General features: G+C 47.1%; 1 protein-coding gene across 8 annotated transcripts in view; it reads left to right on the plus strand.

Moving 5' to 3' along the window:
- SDK1 (sidekick cell adhesion molecule 1) overlaps positions 1-17,823 on the plus strand; it is a 659,529-nt gene that overhangs the window by 49,745 nt on the left and 591,961 nt on the right. For 6 of the 8 annotated variants that reach the window (XM_079953646.1, XM_079953651.1, XM_079953652.1 and 3 more), the window contains exon 1: positions 14,614-16,317. In XM_079953646.1, coding sequence (XP_079809772.1) covers positions 15,873-16,317 — 445 coding nt within the window. In that variant the 5' untranslated portion in view covers positions 14,614-15,872. Of the gene's footprint in view, positions 1-10,940; positions 10,957-14,613; positions 16,318-17,823 lie in introns of those variants that run through there. The other 2 variants (XM_079953647.1, XM_079953648.1) reach the window with 2 other exon arrangements.

A 17,823-nucleotide genomic window follows, 5' to 3' on the forward strand; every position in this document is an offset into this window, starting at 1 on the left:
AACTGTTCAGTTTGCAAGTGGGGAAAAGAAAAATGTGAATAATGTTGCAAATGTATTGTTTTCTGTTTTGCAGGAGCAGATGGAAGTTTGCATTGTGCCAGGAGTGCAACACTGTATTTTATCTGTGCCTTATTTGTTGAAAAAGGGGTTTAAGGTTTGCTTTGAACACGATGTTTGCACAATCTCCAAAGGAGGGAAGCAACTGATCAGAGTTGCAAAGGGGCAGAATGATCTCTTCATTCTTAAAACGTCTCTGGAGGGTGAGGGGAAGGTTGAGAAAGCACAAGCCCTGCGTGCTACAGTTCCCACTCATGTTTCATGTTCTTGTGTGTGGCATAAGAAGACAGCGCATGCTTGTCTTGAAGAACTACAGGTGCTACCTGAGGTTTCCAAAGGCTGTAAAATTGAGGAATGTGCAAGAGTCCTAGATTGTCAGGCTTGCAGACAGGCAAAGGTAAGAGGGTGCAGTTACCCCAGGGTGGAGAGGGTAACCACAAAACCTTTTGATCTTGTACACATAGATCTGTTGGGTCCCATGAAGGAACCAAGTCTGGGAGGGGCCAGGTTTCTGCTGACAATGCAGGATGATTTTTCGCAGAACACCTGGACACATGGTCTCAAGTCCAAGGAAGATGCAGCACAGCTGATTAGTTGTTGGATTGAGGAGGTGGAACTAATGTTCTCCACCAGAGTCAGGGAAATTGCTAGTGACAGAGGTTCACAGTTTACTGGGTCTGCTTTGCAGAAGTTCTTTCACATGAAAGGGATAAGTCACACAGTGACTTCTCCTCAACAGAGGGGGGTGGCAGAGCTCAGAAGTGAGGCTCTGGTTAAAGCTGCACAGGTGATGCTGTCAGATTCTGGGTTATCTCCAAGGTTTTGGATGGAGGCAGTTAAATATGTGAGCTTCACCTGGAATCGGTCCTACAATTCAGTGGTAGGAGACACACCGTTTTTCATGCTTCACGGGAGGAAGCCTCAGGTACACTTCCTCCGTGAGTTCGGATCAACGGCCTTGCTGCCGGTGCCTGAAGCTTTGCGAGGGCCAGGTGAACCCAAGTTCCAGAAAATGATCTTCTGTGGGTATGAGCCAACGGCTCGTGCATGGAGGTTTGCGTACCCGTCAGGTGATCAGAGTAAGCTGCTGATCAGTAAACACGCTGAGTTCTGTAAGCAGGAGGAAAGGTCAAAGACCCCTGCCAGACGCGATATTCTTTCAGAATGTCTTTCTGATTCAGAGCAGGAAGGTTCTGATGAGGAGGAAGGAGAGCCAGGGGCTGAGTCTGCTGATGACGATCAGCTCACTGACCAAAGTCAGGAGCAGGATGGGGCATCTCCACAAGTTGTAAAAAGAGAGCCCAAGAGTGAGCCTAGTTCTCCTGTGAGGGTAATTCCAAGGGTTCGAAGACGTGTTAAGTCAGAGGGGGAATCCCAGGATGCAAAGGACACACCTGCTGACCACAGTGAGTCAGAGGAAGTGTCTGAGTTTGTGCCCAGGAGGTCCAGTCGCACAACGAAGGGAATTCCACCTGAGAGGTATCAGGCCACGGGTGCGTGGGTGAGTTTCGCACAGTGCGAATCTGAGAGTTGTGAGGATGTTCCACAGATGCCTGACAGGAACGCCAGGAGAGGGCGCAAGGCATTGGGGAAGAGATTGATCTCACAGAGGTCTGCAAAGGTACATCCACAGGTCTTGTCAGGAATGGAGGCAAGAGGGGGTGTTGGGATTCAGAACTTACTGGGTTAATCGTGTTCTGAGTTGTGCCTCCCATTCTCTGACGTTTGGAAGGAGGGAGGAGCTCTATTTGTTGTTCTCTCTGTGTCTCTGAGAGAGGACGCCATGAATGCTAGCAGTCCAGGAGAATTTGGGAAATGCTGAGCTGTAAATATTTGCTGCAATAAAGAACTGTTGAATTTGGACAAACACAGTGCTTGGTGTGTTTGGATCTGAAGCAGACTGCAACAGGTTTTTGATCCGCTGTGTTTTTACTCTGCAAGGCGAAACCGGAGAGGAAGAAGGTCTGAGAGCAGCTTGGCTGGGAAGCGTGCCGGACCGCATTATGCTGGGGCTAATTGGGCCATAAAGCAATTAAGCCAGCCAGTGCCAATAAAGATCTTATCACAGTTTCGTCACATTTTTATGCAGTTAACTGCTTTTAGCATTGGTTCTCTGTTAGATTTTGCCTTTCTACCTAAAGTTAATCAAAACAGAAAGAGTCAGTGTGGTGTAATGGTTAGAGTGTCAGACTAGGACATGGGAGAGACCAGGGTTCAAATCCCCACTCGGCCATAAGATCACTCGGTAATTTTGGTCAGTCACTGTCTCTCACCTTAACCTACCTCACAAGGTTGTTGTGAGAATGAAATGGAGAGGGGAGAACCACGTACACCATCTTGAGCTTCTTGGAGAAAATGTGGGCTATACATGTAATAATAAATAAATAAAATGAATAAAATATTTATCAGTCATACACACACACTTATATATAGTCCTACAATGCTACTGGTTTAGTGCTCTTGACTCCTCTCCATATAAGGCCGGGATCTAAAGAACTTTTCCACTATTTCTGCATACCCAAACGAAATTTGGAATGGCAGCTCTCCACTCCACGAAGCAAGCTATTTTTGAAACCTAGAAAAGTTTCAAATGCAGTTTGCAATTTGACATGGACGTCTGCTGTTTGAAGGAATGAAAAGGGGGAAAAACTGGGTTGCCAGCAAATCTTTGGACTTACCTAAAATAGCTCCTTGGATCTCAGTCTTTGCATCGAAACCTATGCTCAGTGATTTTTGAAATTTAGATATTGAACCTAAGCACACTTACTGGGAAGCATTTCCCATTGAAAAATCAACGGCACATACTTCTGGGTCAAATTGATTCCGATTAGGCTGTACAACTCTTGAGTGAAAATGCTATTGTCTAGCGACTGGGGAGTCTTGGGTTTCACACAATATCCTTCAGGGGAAAGAGAAAAATCTCTTAACAGTTTCTTAAGGTCAGAACTGCCCATGACAGCAGGATGGTTTTTTTGCTTAAGGTTTTTGGTGGCGGCCAGAAGCGATTTTGTTGGCAGCCTGGCCATCATTAAGGGGCACTGTGAGCAAGAATTGGTGGTCCTCTCTCCCTCTCTCTCTCTCTCTCTCTCTCTCACACACGGTAGTGAACATTTGGAGAGTATTTTGCAAGATTTGCCTCCCCTCCCCAAGGATCAAAAAAGAAAATTATGGGGGGGGGGGGGTTTCTGAGACGTTTTAGCTCAGTTCTGGTTTGTATTCCATTTGGATCTTTTTTAAAAAAAATAATATTTATTACTTTTAAACTTTACAAAAAAGAAGAAAAAGAAAAGAAAAAAAGAAGAAGCAAAAGAAAAACAATACAATACAATACAATATATAAACAGTACACAACGCAACATTAACACATTAGACTAAACAAAACAAAGCAAAAACAATTTAAAAACATACATCATACCATTTCAATGCCTTATCTTTCATTCCCTTGTTTCATCGACCTCCTCTCATCTCCCTTTTTGTATTCCACTTCTATTAATTGTTTCAGCAATTCCTTTCCATCTTTCTATATTTTCTGTCATATAATTATCTTAACTTATTTTAACCTTATTTTCCATTAATACTATAATACTTATTTATGCTTAACTCCTTATAACATTTCTACTAAAGCCATATAATTTCATTCCAACATTTTTCTGACACTCATTAATTTTACAGTATTTCTATAAATAAACTTTAAACTTTTTCCAATCTTCTTCCACCGTCTCTTCTCCCTGGTCTCGGATTCTGCCAGTCATTTCCGTCAATTCCATATAGTCCATCAACCTGGTGATCTTCTGTCCGAGGCTCTTAACTCCTTTCCAAGTCCCTTCTGCAGGTCTTCTTCATATTTATACATGCACTTCACTTTGTCTTCTGCTGATCTTGTTCTTAATGTCCTTCCTTTGATGCTGAAGAGTAGATCTCGGGGAAGCTTTGACCTAGCAATGTTTTTATTCCTTCTCGACAGGTCAGCCAAATCTCCGTAATTAAAACTAGAATCCAAAAGATATTTCGGGACTTGTTTCAAAATCCCTCCAAATCTGAAAGTCCCCACAACTCCAATCTCCTCCTGACCCAGGTCCAGGTCCCAAAGGTCAGGAAATCCCTGCATGAGGTGATCTATCCAACTTTCCTTCTCCAGTCCAAGCAGGGCTCCAATCCTCAAAATCTGAGTTTCTCTGAATTCAATCATAGAAGGCAACAACTTGTAGTCATCAAATTGCCTCTGTAAGGCTGGGGCTCTCTCCCTCTCCATTTGTATTACTTTAGGTTCAACAACAACAACTTTCTCCCTCGCCTTCTCCACAGTTTGCCATGTCAAAGTAGATTCCTGTATCGATTCCTGAATAGTTTCTGTATAGATGTTCACTTTTTGTCCCAAATTAGTCACTTTTTGTCCCAAGTTATCAATTTTGATAGTCATCAGATCCGTCTTCTTGTGGAACTGTTCCAATGAATCACTTATCTTACATAATGCAATCACTAAGGCTTCTTCTGTCGACATTCTTAAACTATCCAAGGTCAATCCCTGGTTCTCACGGTTTTTTATCTTGCAGCAGGAGATTCCACCAGCTCAACTCTTGTAACAGTTTCAAAGGCTCCCTCTAGAGGGAAACAATTTCTATTTGTATCAATCCTTTTAAGCACAGTTCAAGCAATAAAATTAGTTTCAATTTTCAGTTACTTTTACTCCTTTTTAAACGCAGAAGGAGACAATGGAAACAATGTATTTCTCTTATTTAACTAGCTGTCAAGATACATTTTATTCACAGTCAATGAACTTTCCCAAAACGTCAGTCTTACTAGCAGCCCGTTTCCAGGTTCAGAGCGGTGGTAATTTAACTTTCTTCACTCTCTCCTGCAGATTTACGCAATCCCAAATTCCCCCCCTCTCTTCTCCTGCTTCCAAGGGGGGTTTAATGATTTTAGCCGATGGAAGTTTAATCCTTACAGAGGACTTTCCAAGACTTTAGCTTGCAAGCTCTTTGCTTCAATCTATTTACAAAAGGGGAAGGCGGACTTCCTGTTTGAAACCTCCCCGTTTCGGTGCCAAATTAAGACGTTTAAAAATCCAATTTTCCGTTCTACTCACGGGTAGTTGTTTAAGATCAAATTGTCCACAGGAAAAAGTCAGCGCTCTCCGGCAACAGCAGTGCAGCTTCACTCCGTGAAAGAAGCAGTCAATTCGAAGCACCGCGCCGCTCACCCCACGTCGCTCCGGATCCCCGAAACTGGGTCTCCCCGCAAGTAGGGGAGGCGCAAAAGATGCCAGCCGAATCCCACGTTCACAGGCTTCTCCCGCCTGTGATTTTTAGTGGGTCTCCGCCTTCGCCGTGGCGGTCAGACCCTGATTTCCACGGAGTAAATTCCTCCCGATCACAGGAATTCTGCCATTGTCGGAGGCGCCAACCCGGAAGTCGTATTTCATTTGGATCTTGACTTTCCAATGAGAAAACAGGGTTGACATACATTTCTCCTCACCCTATCTACCTCTACACAACCTTGTGAGATCTGTTAAGGGGAGAGAGAGGAGAGAGGAGAGAGAGAGAAAGAGAGGTGGCTCAAGATCACCTTGTGTGCTTCAAGAGCAAGCAGCAGGTTAGAACCCAGATTTTCCTAGTCTAGCACTCTAACCCTGGAGTGGGGAACCTGAGGCACTCCAGCTGCTATTGCGCTCCTAAATCTCATCATCCCCAACCACTGCCCCTTCCTGGCTGTGGCTGATGGGAGTTGAAGCCCAAGAAAAACCGGACGTCTTCAGGTTCCTCAAATTTGCTCTAAACACTGCACCACACCACCACCACAAGATTTCATTATACCTCATTATATGTTTAGCCAAATCCTATGCATTCTGACCCAGAATTAAGTCCAAGTGCATGTTGGCTGAGGCTGATGGGAGTTATACAACTTTTCATTGTAAACAAATTTTGGGATGACTTTAAATGCACCTTTCTTCCCCTTACTAGTGTAGGGACTAAATTGACATATGTCCGGAAGCGAGCACCCAGATAGTCCTTACTACATTCCCAATTGACCTTGAGAATGGAAAACTAGTTTGCTAGGAGATTTTTTATTTTATTTTTGCTTGCTCTACTCTTTGTTAGTAGTAATTAAAAACCCAATTAAGGGTGCTTTGCCTTTCCAGCGAAGGTAAATTAAATATTGCCTGCACCTCAAAAACCCTATGATCAAGGTAACTCTTCTCTGCTGCTGTGAATTAACTATTGGTAATTGTGCAGCAGACGCTGTAAATTCAAGCTTTCTCTGGGGATCAGCACTCTGTACCACTCGGCTCGATTTGGGTTCTTTCCAAGATAGATAGTTAGGGAAGAGTGTAAAGTACTGAACACAATATATTTTGCATATCTGTATTGTGATAGGAAAGCAGATTACATCCACACACAGACACCGCCCTGGTAACTATCCTTCGAAATCAAGTGAAACGTTTTGCTAGAACTCAGCAAAAATGTTTTTGTCAATGTTTTGCCCATTTCCTAGGGAATCTATTTCAGCGAACACATTTACAAACTGATTGTGTCAGCCACAGAAACTTACCATGTTGCAAAGGATTCTGGGCCATGGGAGCCTCAAGCCCAAGGGTCCAAATGTGGCTCTTTAGGATTCTCTCCCTGGTCCTCAAGACCCATCCTAGGCCACACGCCCTCTCCGCAAGCAAGCATTGCCTCTGCTGCAGCCTCTCCTCAAGTGTTTTTGCCTAGCTAGAGTGTGTCCCGTCGTGATGATGCTTCTTGCTTGCCTGGGGAGAGAAGCTGTTTGTGTGTATTTAGGAACCTCTGATTTCTGCACGGCTGGAATGCAGCTTACTATACAAAAATAGTAAGATCTGGCCCCACCCCATTAGCCAAATTTTAGCAGATGGCAGGGAAATCCCATGTCAGCCGCATGGTAACACATGACTGGCAGGTAGATTACCTGGCAACCTGTAAAAATCCCATGCATATGCAAAGCCTGCTCTGAAATCAGAGCTTGAACTAAGGGGCTCAGGGAAGCCCCTCACTTTGAACAGTGCTTGATTTAATGCAGTCCTCACACTCCCAACTAATCACACAAACCTTATGCTGAGCCAGACGATTGGCCCATCTAGTTCATAATCCACCCACATTGAGTGGTAATGGCTTCCCAGGGTTTCAGGGAAGGGATCTTGTTATGTACTGAGTTGAATCCTAAAACAATAGGATCCAGAATGCAGCAGTCTAATTGGTCCACAGGAGCCACCCAATCCAGCTCCAGGTGGAAGTGAATCAGCGACCTGATTGGCCTGCATGAGCAGCCAATCAGGCTCCTGGATGAAGTGAATCAGCAACCTGATTGGCCTGCGGGAGCAGCCAATTGGGCTTCTGGAGGAGGTGAATCCGCAAGCTGAATAGCCTACAGGAGCAGCCCGGAATTAGCCAATCACATGGGGCCCATTGTGTAAATAATGTATATATAGCTAGACGTTTTGGGGAAATTTCATTCATTGCTACTATGAGCTGAATAAGGAGCATGAAATTCACACTCGACTCTGAGTATATTTCAGATCTCTTCCAGCCTTACCTGGAGGAGATGCTGGAGACTGAACCCAAGACCTTCTGCATGAAAAGCATGTGCTTTACCACTCAGCTGCAACCCTTCCCATAGCTTATAGAAGCTATAGCTCACTTTTGCCTCTGATCCTGCTGATCACTGGCATGTGCCCCCCCACCCCGGGTTCCTCACGAGGCCTTCAGTCTTAAAAAGGTTGTCCACCTCTGTTCTCAGTAGGGATGAACCGGTCAATATTGGTTACTTTCATGTCTTATTTTTCCTTTCCTAAGTTCTGCCTGTTTTGCAAATTTGTTTAAAAGTCTGTATGAAAATCTGCATGCAGTTTTGCCCCCTATATGCATGTTCACAAGCATTTCCCCCCAATAGAAATCAGTTGTTTTCACAAGTACCGGTATATACATTCTTCCAATAGAATCATAGAATGGCAGAGTTGGAAGGGATTGCAAGGGTCATCTAGTTCAACTCCTTGTAATGCAGGAACTACAGCTAAAGAATCTCTTAGAGAGGCAGGTGGCCATCCAATCTCTATATTAAAAAAAAAAAAAATCAAAAGAAGGTCCACTGTCAAACAGCTCTTTCCATCAGAAAGTTATTCCCAATGTTCAGTTGGAATCTTCCTTCTTATAATTTGGATCCATTCATTTGAATCCTACATTCCAGAGCAGGAAAACACGAGCTTGCGCCATTGTCCATGGGAAAACCCTTTAGATATCTGGAGATGGCTATCATATCTCCTCTCAGTCTCCATTTATCCAGCTAAACATACCCAACTCCCTCGACTGTTCCTCATAAGGCTTGGTTTCTAGACTTAATCATCTCGGTTGCCTTCCTCAGCACACATTCCAGCTTGTCAACATATTTTTGAATTGTGGTGACCAGAACTGTACACGGTATTCCAAGTGTGGTCTGACCAAGGCAGAATAGAGCAGTGCTATTAATTCTTTTGATCTGGACACTATAATTCTGTGGATGCAGCCTAGAATAGCATGAGCTGCTTCTTCTTCTTCTACTTCTTCTTCGCTGCTTTATCATCCTGTTGACTCATGTTAAGCTTGTGGTCTACTATGATCCCTAGATCCTTTTCACAGGTATGCCCATCCTACATTTGTGCAGGGCTATCTTGGTGCAGATTAAAAGTAACACCCCACCCCCATCATTTGTTTATTATGTACCTATATTATGTATATATATTATGTACCTAGCTAGAGTCTGTTTCAACTCTGCACTGAAATGGTTACTTCCTTTTATCTTTTTGTATGTTTTGATATTTAATTTAAATAAGTAAACGGCCACTCTGGGGCCGGGCACTTCATCTTTGAAATAAGGTCCTCAAACCGATCCTGTATTCTTCCTTATTGACACATTGGCACCGGCTGAAGCTTCCCTATATTTTGCCATGACCTTTAATGGACTACTCGGCTATGAAAGTGTTTGTGTAGGTGGTTTGGGATTTTAACAGCTTTTGATGTCCTGCCATTTGTTCTTATTATTTCATGTTTGTTGAATTAGTTTAATGACATGCAGGGATGCTGTTATTATTATGTATTACCCATTGTACCTTGCTTTGGAAACGCAGGTAGGAGCGCAACTCAAAAGTGTTTCAAACGAATGAATGAAATGAAGATTAAGGATGCGGGAGCCCTGTTGGAATATTTGGCTCTCTTCTGCTTAGCGAGAGATAACAGTCGATGCAATGAAACAAATTGCAGTGCCAAATATAAGAGGGTGGAAGTGTTTTTTTGTGTGTGTGTTTTAGTGTAGGTGTAAGAAACTGTAAAAAGGGCGATGGTCGCAGGCACGAGGCACCAGGTTGGTGCATTGAAAAGAAAAAGTGGGCCCGGAGTGATGGCGAGGCAAAAACAGGCGACATCCCCAGGGAGCGCTGGTACCATCTATTCTGCAAGCTTCACGGGCAACTGCGTGCAGAAAGCGTGCCTGCACTCCTTTGATTTAAACGCCTCTCAAAACACTTGGCCCGATCCTCTTAATGCCGTCCATTAATAATACAGTACACACGGAACGAGACACGCACAAATGAAGAGGAATGACACGGGACCTGATCGGCACCGCTGAATGAGTTTGCCACAATACGTAGCTTGCCTAGGTATTTAAAACTAAAATGATTTTTTGGGGGGAAAGAGCCCTGGTGTGTGCAAGCAAAAGCACGTTCAGCGAAACAAACGAAGCCAAGCCCGGGCAGACAACACAGCAGCGCCTTAAAGCAACGAAGAGGGCGGTGGGGAGGTATTTGCAAAAGCTTCCTTCCCCCCCCTTGCACGGCTTCCTGGCTTTTGTCAAATCCACCCCCACCCGCATCCCACGCCTCCCCTCCTCTCGCTTGCTGCAAAAATTTATTTATTTATTTTTTAATAAAATTTTTATTAATTTCCAAATTTTTTAACATAAACAAAAACAACATAAAAACAAACACAAAAAAAATCATATTTTCTTAGCCTTATTTCCATAACCCTCTTTTCCCGGACTTCCCCATACCTTTCCCTTTTTGCATCCTTAATTTTAAACCATTATTCAGCAACCCTTCTTAACCAATTAAATGTAAATTCATTCTCCTTTTCAATTCCACCCTCAAATTAAACACAATTTGCCGCTGCAATTCTACGTCTTCTTTTGCTTGCTGCAAAAATTTAACGGCGGCAGCAAGGATCTGCCAGACACAAAGGCAGGAAACCTGCAGCCTGGAGGACCGCTGCAGCCGCCGCCTCCTCCTCCTCCTCCCACGGCTAGTATTCCTATTCTCCCCCCTCCCCGCCCCCGATCCAGGGCGTGTCTCCCCGCTCGCAAACGCTCTCTCTGGCGGCGGCGCCGTCCCTTTCGCTCCTGCTTGCCGGCTGCTGCAGAGGCGCTTCCCTGCAACGCCCTGCAGGGGGCGCAGGCCCGCGCCGCGCGAGGGAGGGAGGGAGCCAGAAAGCGCGAAGGGCTGGGGGGGGTGGGGAGAACGCCGGGTTCAAACCAATCAATCGAAGCGGGCAGGGAGGCGGGGGAACCTGAGCGCGCGCGCGCCCAGTCGTTAGGCAGACGGGTTTAAAAAAAAAAAGAAAAGCGGAGGGGCGGGGGGAAAGCGCGCGGCTTTCGGGGCGGGGCGGCGGCGGAGGACACACTCCACACTCCGGGCTCCTCCCCTCGCGCGCCTCCTTGGCCAATCGGCGAGCGGGAAGGCGGCGCTCGAGGGCGGTGGGCGGAGCGTTGCGGGAGGTTTCGGAGGCGGGAAAGCGGGTGTCTCTTTATTCCCGCTCTCGCCCGCCAGACTCGGTCAGTCTCCGCGAAGGGGCGCTGAGGCGAGGAGCTGCTCTGCTGTGTGGAGAGCAGGCGGCCGAGAAATAAGAAACAGTAAAAGTATACATAAAGCATGTGGCGAATGTAAAGCCACCCGCTTCGCAGGTTGCCCTGCGCCTGCTATTTTTATTCAGAACAACAGCTAGGTACAGAGTATGCGGCGAATGTAAAGTCGCCCCTCACAAATCAACGCATTTTAAGAATTTTAAAATTAAGATTTCTGTTATTCAGAACAACAGATGTGTAAACAGTATGCGGCGAATGTAATGCCACCCCGCACAAATTGTTGCATTTTAGGATTTTTGTTTTGTTATATACACTGCCTCCCTATTTAGGACGCATTTAAAGGAAGCTTCCCTTGGGGAAAAGCAAAGTATAAATATTTCTATATTAACATTATTATTAATGTGTGTCTCTGTAATAATAATCACACCAGACACGCATACATGCTGTCTCCCAGTTCAATACATGATTGAAGGAAGCTTTACTCCCCTCATGAGGGGGAAGATAGTTTTTCTATTTTATATATTCCTATTTATTAGCTGCTGTTGTGTGCATCTGTAATAATTATAGCAGACACATACATGCTGCTTCTATTTAGGACACATTGGAAGGAAGCGCTTCTTTCATGAGAGGGGGAAACAGGCTTTTATTTTATATACTATATTTATTAGCCATTATTATTATTATTATTATTATTATTATTAGTCATAACTGACATACTGTCTCCCAGTTCAGGACACATTTGAAGGAAGTTTTTCCTCGCCTCAGGAGGAGGGAAAAGAGAGACATTTCCACGTTACATATTCCTATATTTTAATAATAATAATAATAATAATAATAATAATAATAATAAATTTTATTTATATCCCGCCCTCCCCAGCCGAAGCTGGGCTCAGGGCGGCTAACAACAATCAAAATAATCCAACGATTCTAAAAACATTTCATTATAAAAATTAATTAAAATCAAATTGATGGCAAACAATAAGCAAAATTCTGTGCCGATTGCCAGAGGAGGGAGTCAGGCTGCGCCCTGACCAAAGGCCTGGCGGAACAGCTCTGTCTTGCAGGCCCTGCGGAAAGATGTCAAGTCCCGCAGGGCCCTAGTCTCTTGGGACAGAGCGTTCCACCAGATTGGGGCCAGTACTGAAAAGGCCCTGGCTCCAGTTGAGGCCAGCCTAACCTCTCTGTGGCCTGGGATCTTCAAGATGTTTTTATTTGCAGACCGTAAGTTCCTCTGTGGGACATACCAGGAGAGGTGGTCCCGTAGGTACGAGGGTCCTAGGCCGTATAGGGCTTTGAAGGTTAAAACCAGCACCTTAAACCTGATCCTGTACTCCACCGGGAGCCAGTGCAGCTGGTATAGCACCGGATGAATGTGATCTTGCAGCGAAGACCCCATAAGGAGTCTCGCCGCGGCATTCTGCATTATTATTATTATTATTATTATTAATTATAATACATGCTGCTTCCCAATTCAGGACACATTTGAAGGAAGTTTTTCCTCCCCTCATGGAGTAGGATTCCTCTGGCCTTGTCTGCCTGAGGCAGTTGTGTCAGCTTGCCTCATGGGTGGGCCGGCTTTCTAAGGCCCCTTCTGGGAGCAGGTTTCTCAGTCTCCCAGTTCTCGAAAGAAACAAGTTTTCTCTCCGTCTTCTTGACAGAAAGAAGAGCCAAGCTCTCACAGGAGCAGGGACTGGTTCTCAGAGGAGGCAACAAGGACCATTCCAAGCACAAACTCCTGCCTTCCTTTCCCCTCCTCAGGGAAGCCTGGCATGACGGCTATTTTGTCTCCCAGGCTCGTTTATTATCATTTGTGCTATTTTTCCATAAAAAGGGGTACCAGAACTCACCACGAACACCTTCTTTGTTCTCTTATAATGGCAACATGCCCACCTGAGAGGTGCCAGAACTGAATTCCGGCAAGTTCCGGCTGGGGAAAAACAACAACCCCTGATGATTAAGATTATTATTGGTATGAAAATTTCTACACCGCCCTTCCCTGGCAAGTTTACAAGGCAGTTTACAATATAAAGACGCAAAAATACGTAACATAGGAATAAACAAAAACAATGCCCCCCCCCCGTTTAAAAGTCCATAGACTATTATTATTTGTTTCATGTATTTGCTTTGCGAAATTTGCAGGCTGTTTGATTGTAAAGATAACCTCTTGTGCTTATCCTCACAAGAGCTCTGTGAGGTAGGATAGGGCAATAGAAGACCATTTGAGAGAGGGGTGGGAGCAGGGCTGGTCCAATGCATTTTGGCACTCAAGGCAAACCACAAAATAATAATAATAATAATAATAATAATAATAATAATAATAATTTATTTGTACCCCGCCCATCTGGCTGGGTTTCCCCAGCCACTCTGGGCTGCTTCAAACAAAGATGAAAAGTACACTAAAATGTCACATATTAAAAACTTCCCTGAACAGGGCTGCCTTCAGATGTCTTCTGAATGTCAGGTAGTTGTTTATCGCTTTGACATCTGATGGGAGGGCGTTCCACAGGGCGGGCGCCACTACCGAGAAGGCCCTCTGCCTGGTTCCCTGTAACTTGGCCTCTCGCAGTGAGGGAACCGCCAGAAGGCCCTCGGAGCTGGACCTCAATGTCCGGGCTGAACGATGGGGGAGGAGACGCTCCTTCAGATATACTGGACCGAGGCCGTTTAGGGCTTTAAAGGTCAGCACCAACACTTTGAATGGTGCCCTCCCCAGCCAGAAGGGAACAAGGGTGGGAGAAGACCAGGACTGCCTCCTATTCACCAAGAGGCTGCTGTAGAGGCGGCACTGGTGGCGGTGGGGCTGCTGAGGAGGAGGTGGATCCGACCTCTGAGGAGTGCATGGATTGGCAACAGCAGTGTGTGATGCATTCCTTGGAGGCCGGATCCGCCTCACCTCGCCTCAGGTGTGGGCCGGCCCTGGGTGGGAGGGAAATGCAGGCCAGACAGAGAACAATAGGAAAGCTGGGTAAAACTTACAGGGAAGAGGAGGAGTGATGAGTGGGGTGAAGAATAATGATTCATTTCAGTGATAATTTTATTGTTTGATCTTTTTTTGTAAACTGCTTTGAGGGTTGTTGTTTTTTCTACAGCCAAAGAGTACGAATTTTATTAAATAGATAACTAAGGGTGGATTTCAGGGGTGGAGAGTGATGGATGGAAAAGTTAAGTGTGCGGACTGCAGGGGTGAGAGAAACAGAAAGTGGGGGTTGAAACCCTGCACTTGGAAGTGAGACCCATTTGGGGTCCAGTTTCTATGGGTCTAATCCAGACGCCCATCTATGGGTCTAGTCTGTGGGGTTTGCTTTTGAGTGAAGCTGCTTAGGACTGCACTGTAGACAAAAGGGGTGAAAAAGTTATGGGGTGTGTGTTTCCCATACCACACACACTGAAATCAATGGACCTGGGAGCAGATCTCACTCAATATTGGGGGGGGGGGGCAGAGAAGAGATGTGTAGACTAAAAAACCCCACACCAAGCTTGTTTGCTCAGCAGCGAGCAAGCCCCCTTCAGTTTCCTGGGGCTTGCACGCAGGTCAAGCACGTGCTTAGGATCGCTGCCTTGGCCGAAGTGGGACGTAGCCACCAATGTGAACCAATCTCTTCCCCCCCCCCCCGGCTCGTTTCGGTGCCCCACCTGATATTTGTGCACCCCGCCCGTCAAGTCCCAGAAATAAAGAAGCGTTGCAGGCAGTCCCGAAAGGGTTAAGCATCCGTCTGGTGGCGATGGTCCCAGTTGGAAACGGGATGCATCTCCGAAGCACTTTTGAACCCGGGTCTGCTGGCGCTGGGGGTGTCGCGGTGTCGCCTTCCGTCCTCCCTCTCTGAACGGCTCTCCTCTCCCTTCCTTGTGTTTACAGCTTCTGCGTAAGAGAGAGCGAGCGAGCAGAGGAAGATCCCTCCGGGCTTGTGCAACGAGGGACGCCGGGGGTGGCCAGCCAAGCGGAGGATTTCACCTTGTTGCTGCTGCTGCTGCTGCTTCCGTGGGTCTCCTTCCCTGCTCGGCTGGGGGGGGGGGGGCTTCTGCCTTGGGCTGCCTCCGCAGTTGACCCAGAAGTGGGGAGGAGGAGGAGAAGAAGGAGAAGAAGGAGAAGGAAGCCTCCTTGGAGGTGCGCTGTTGCTTCCTCTCCCCGTCTCTCCCAGCAACCTCCTCCTGTCTCCTGCGAGGGAAACCTGATCAGATTTCCCCCACCTTCGCTGGAGAGTTCAAGAGAGAGACACCCCCCCCCTCCGCTCCCTCCCACCTCCCCCTGGCGTGTAACTGGTTGCAAATCGAGCTGGAAAGAGCAGCGCAGCCAGGCGCGGGCTCAGTTTACCTGCTCGGCTGGGGATCTTACGAGCCTTCGCGACTGCTGTCCAAAGGGGGGGGACACGCCGCGATTGCAACTCGGGAGAGGGATGGAGGAAATCGGATGCGCAAGAACATCCCGGTGGCTCTGCAAGGAGGAGCAGGGAAGCTTCATCGGGACCCAGCCCAACCTGTCAGCGTGGGGCTTCCCCACTTTTTTCCCTTGGACTGGAGCGGGGCTGGAGTGACTCTTTGAATCCCACGGTCGCTTTTCCTCCCGGCCTCGCTCGAGATTGAAGGACTTGCCCGGGAATTTAGAACTTCAGGAGCGCGCAGGGTCTTTGCTCTGGAGAGGAGGAGGAGGAGGAGGGGAGGAAGAAGAAGAGGGACGGCGGCGCAGAAACCGTAGCCACGCTTCTTCAGCATCGGGGGGGCGGGCAGCTTCCGTCATCTTGGTGGCTATGGAAGGTGCTCTCTGGATTGCCTGCCGGTGCCTGGCGGAGATGGACCGCTCTCTTCCTCCTGCCGTGCTCTGATGGCTTTTGCTTTTTGCTAGGGATGTGATGAAGAACCGCGATCTGCTGAGATATTGACGCCAGTAAACTTAATACACACACACTCTCTCTCTCTCTCTCTCTCTTTCTTCTTGTGTGTGTGGTGAAGGCATCGGAGGAGTCCAGAGGAACATGTGTTTTGCATTTCTGCCTGCTTGTTTTGGTGCAACCAGTTCCTCCACGAGACACATCGATTGGGGCGGCGATTGCAAGGCAGTCATGCACGGGGAATGCTTTCGCCTGGGGTTTCTATGCAAAGTGGGCGCGAGCCAGGGAGACCACGGCTCCTTCCCGGCGGGGGCTCGGGTCCCCCGAAAACTTCGGGATGGCCGCAGCGGGAGGCCCCCCCGCCAGAACATGGCCTCTCTGGGGGATGGAGTGAGCTTTGGTGGCGGGCCCTCCTCGGATCGTGTGGAGCAAATCGTGATCCGGAGAAGGGGGGCTGGGAACCTTGCTCCGCCGAGGAATAGGTGGCGAGATCGAGTGATGATAAAGTTAAACTTCTGTTTCTTCTTCTGCCGGGGATGGTGGGCGTTTCTCTTCCTTCAGCTCCACATGTTGCAAGCTCTGGCACAAGGTAAGGCTTGCTTTGAGACGCTTTGGGCTTATTGGGGTAGTCTTGTCTCCCTCCCTTGCAAAAAAGGACGCCAGGCACCCTGCTGCTCAGGGGAACTGGAGTGATAGGTTAGGTATACAGCCCTGGCTTTCTGTTTTTCACACCAGAGACACAGCCCTCTCGTCGCAGCCTTTCCCTTCGACAATGGGTTTCGGATCACAAGGGCTGCCTCGGCATAAACAGCCATAGGATGTGTCTTGGCATCTTTTCTCCCACCACGATATCCCTTTCCCTCCCCACTTCCCTCCACCCCACCATTGGTGTAATCCTATCTGAGCCTCTGCTAATCTTCCCCCTTTAACTGTTTGGGGATGAATCTGCAATTCAATACTTCTAGGCAATGGAAGAGTTAACTTTTTGGATGAGTGTGTGTGTGTGCATATATGAAATACATTGAGCTAAGCTGTCAAGAGAAAGGAGGGCGCGTAAATCTGCCAGCTAAGGCTAAATCAGGCGTGCTTTAAAAAAATAGAGAGAGAAAATGAATACAGTACCATTGTATGTTTGAGCGCTGTTCATTCAGGTTGCCAACAACATGGATTTAACACAGACAAACGGTGCGATTGATTCGTGTCTCCACATTTCCACATCAAGGACCTTTATAGTCGAACGATGGGGTCATATAGCAGAGGAAAGGAACAACAGGCTTCAGAGATCCAGTGCCAGGCACTTTGGATAGAATAATTGTCAGTGCGAGTGTGTGTGCGAGCGCGCGTGCATTTTAATGGCCAGATCTCTGCAAATTCCAAATGTTTCGACAGAGTGAAAAACACAATATATTGCAACGTGGACTCCGCGTATTGCAGTCGGTTATGCAGAGTGACCCGAGGAACAAGCGCTGCTTTCACTTTCGGCGCGTGTGCTGTTGGGGGTTGTTTGTCAAGCTGGGCTGGAGCGGTCTGTTGGGCACCCTGCTGGTCTCTCGTGGGGCTGAGTTAGTGAGAAGCATGTGGAAGTTACTCATGCCGGGGAAAGAGGGCGTTGGATCTGCCCAAGCATTTCCTTGCCATAAGCAGAGCGATTTCTTGGTTATATATCCCCCCCCCCACCTCACACGAGGTCAGTGGCGTAGCGTGGGGGGGGGTGCAGGGGGGCCCGGCCGCACCGGGCGCAACATCTGGGGGTTAGGGAAATCCACGGGTTAGGGGGCGCAAATCCACGGGTTAGGGGGCGCAAATTACTTGCCTTGCCCCGGGTGCTGATAACCCACGCTACGCCACTGCACGAGGTGGTCCATTTTCCCCCCTATGAGATCCTTTAAAGAAACAAAGAATGGAAACAAGGCAAAGGTTGAAGGTTGTTTTTTCCTTCCTGCTAGCATTTACATGGCTGACCACGATGCTGCATGCTCCTTTGCAACCGAGAGAATTAATAAGAAGTAAATGGTGTTTGGGGTTGGGGTGTTTTTTTTTTTTTTGCCTCTGGTAATGAGAGTATTCCTCAAGCTTGACTTTAAGGCAGCCCAGA

This window comes from Podarcis cretensis, assembly GCF_951804945.1.
Source record: "Podarcis cretensis genome assembly, chromosome: 14".
Taxonomy (NCBI): Eukaryota; Metazoa; Chordata; class Lepidosauria; order Squamata; family Lacertidae; genus Podarcis; species Podarcis cretensis.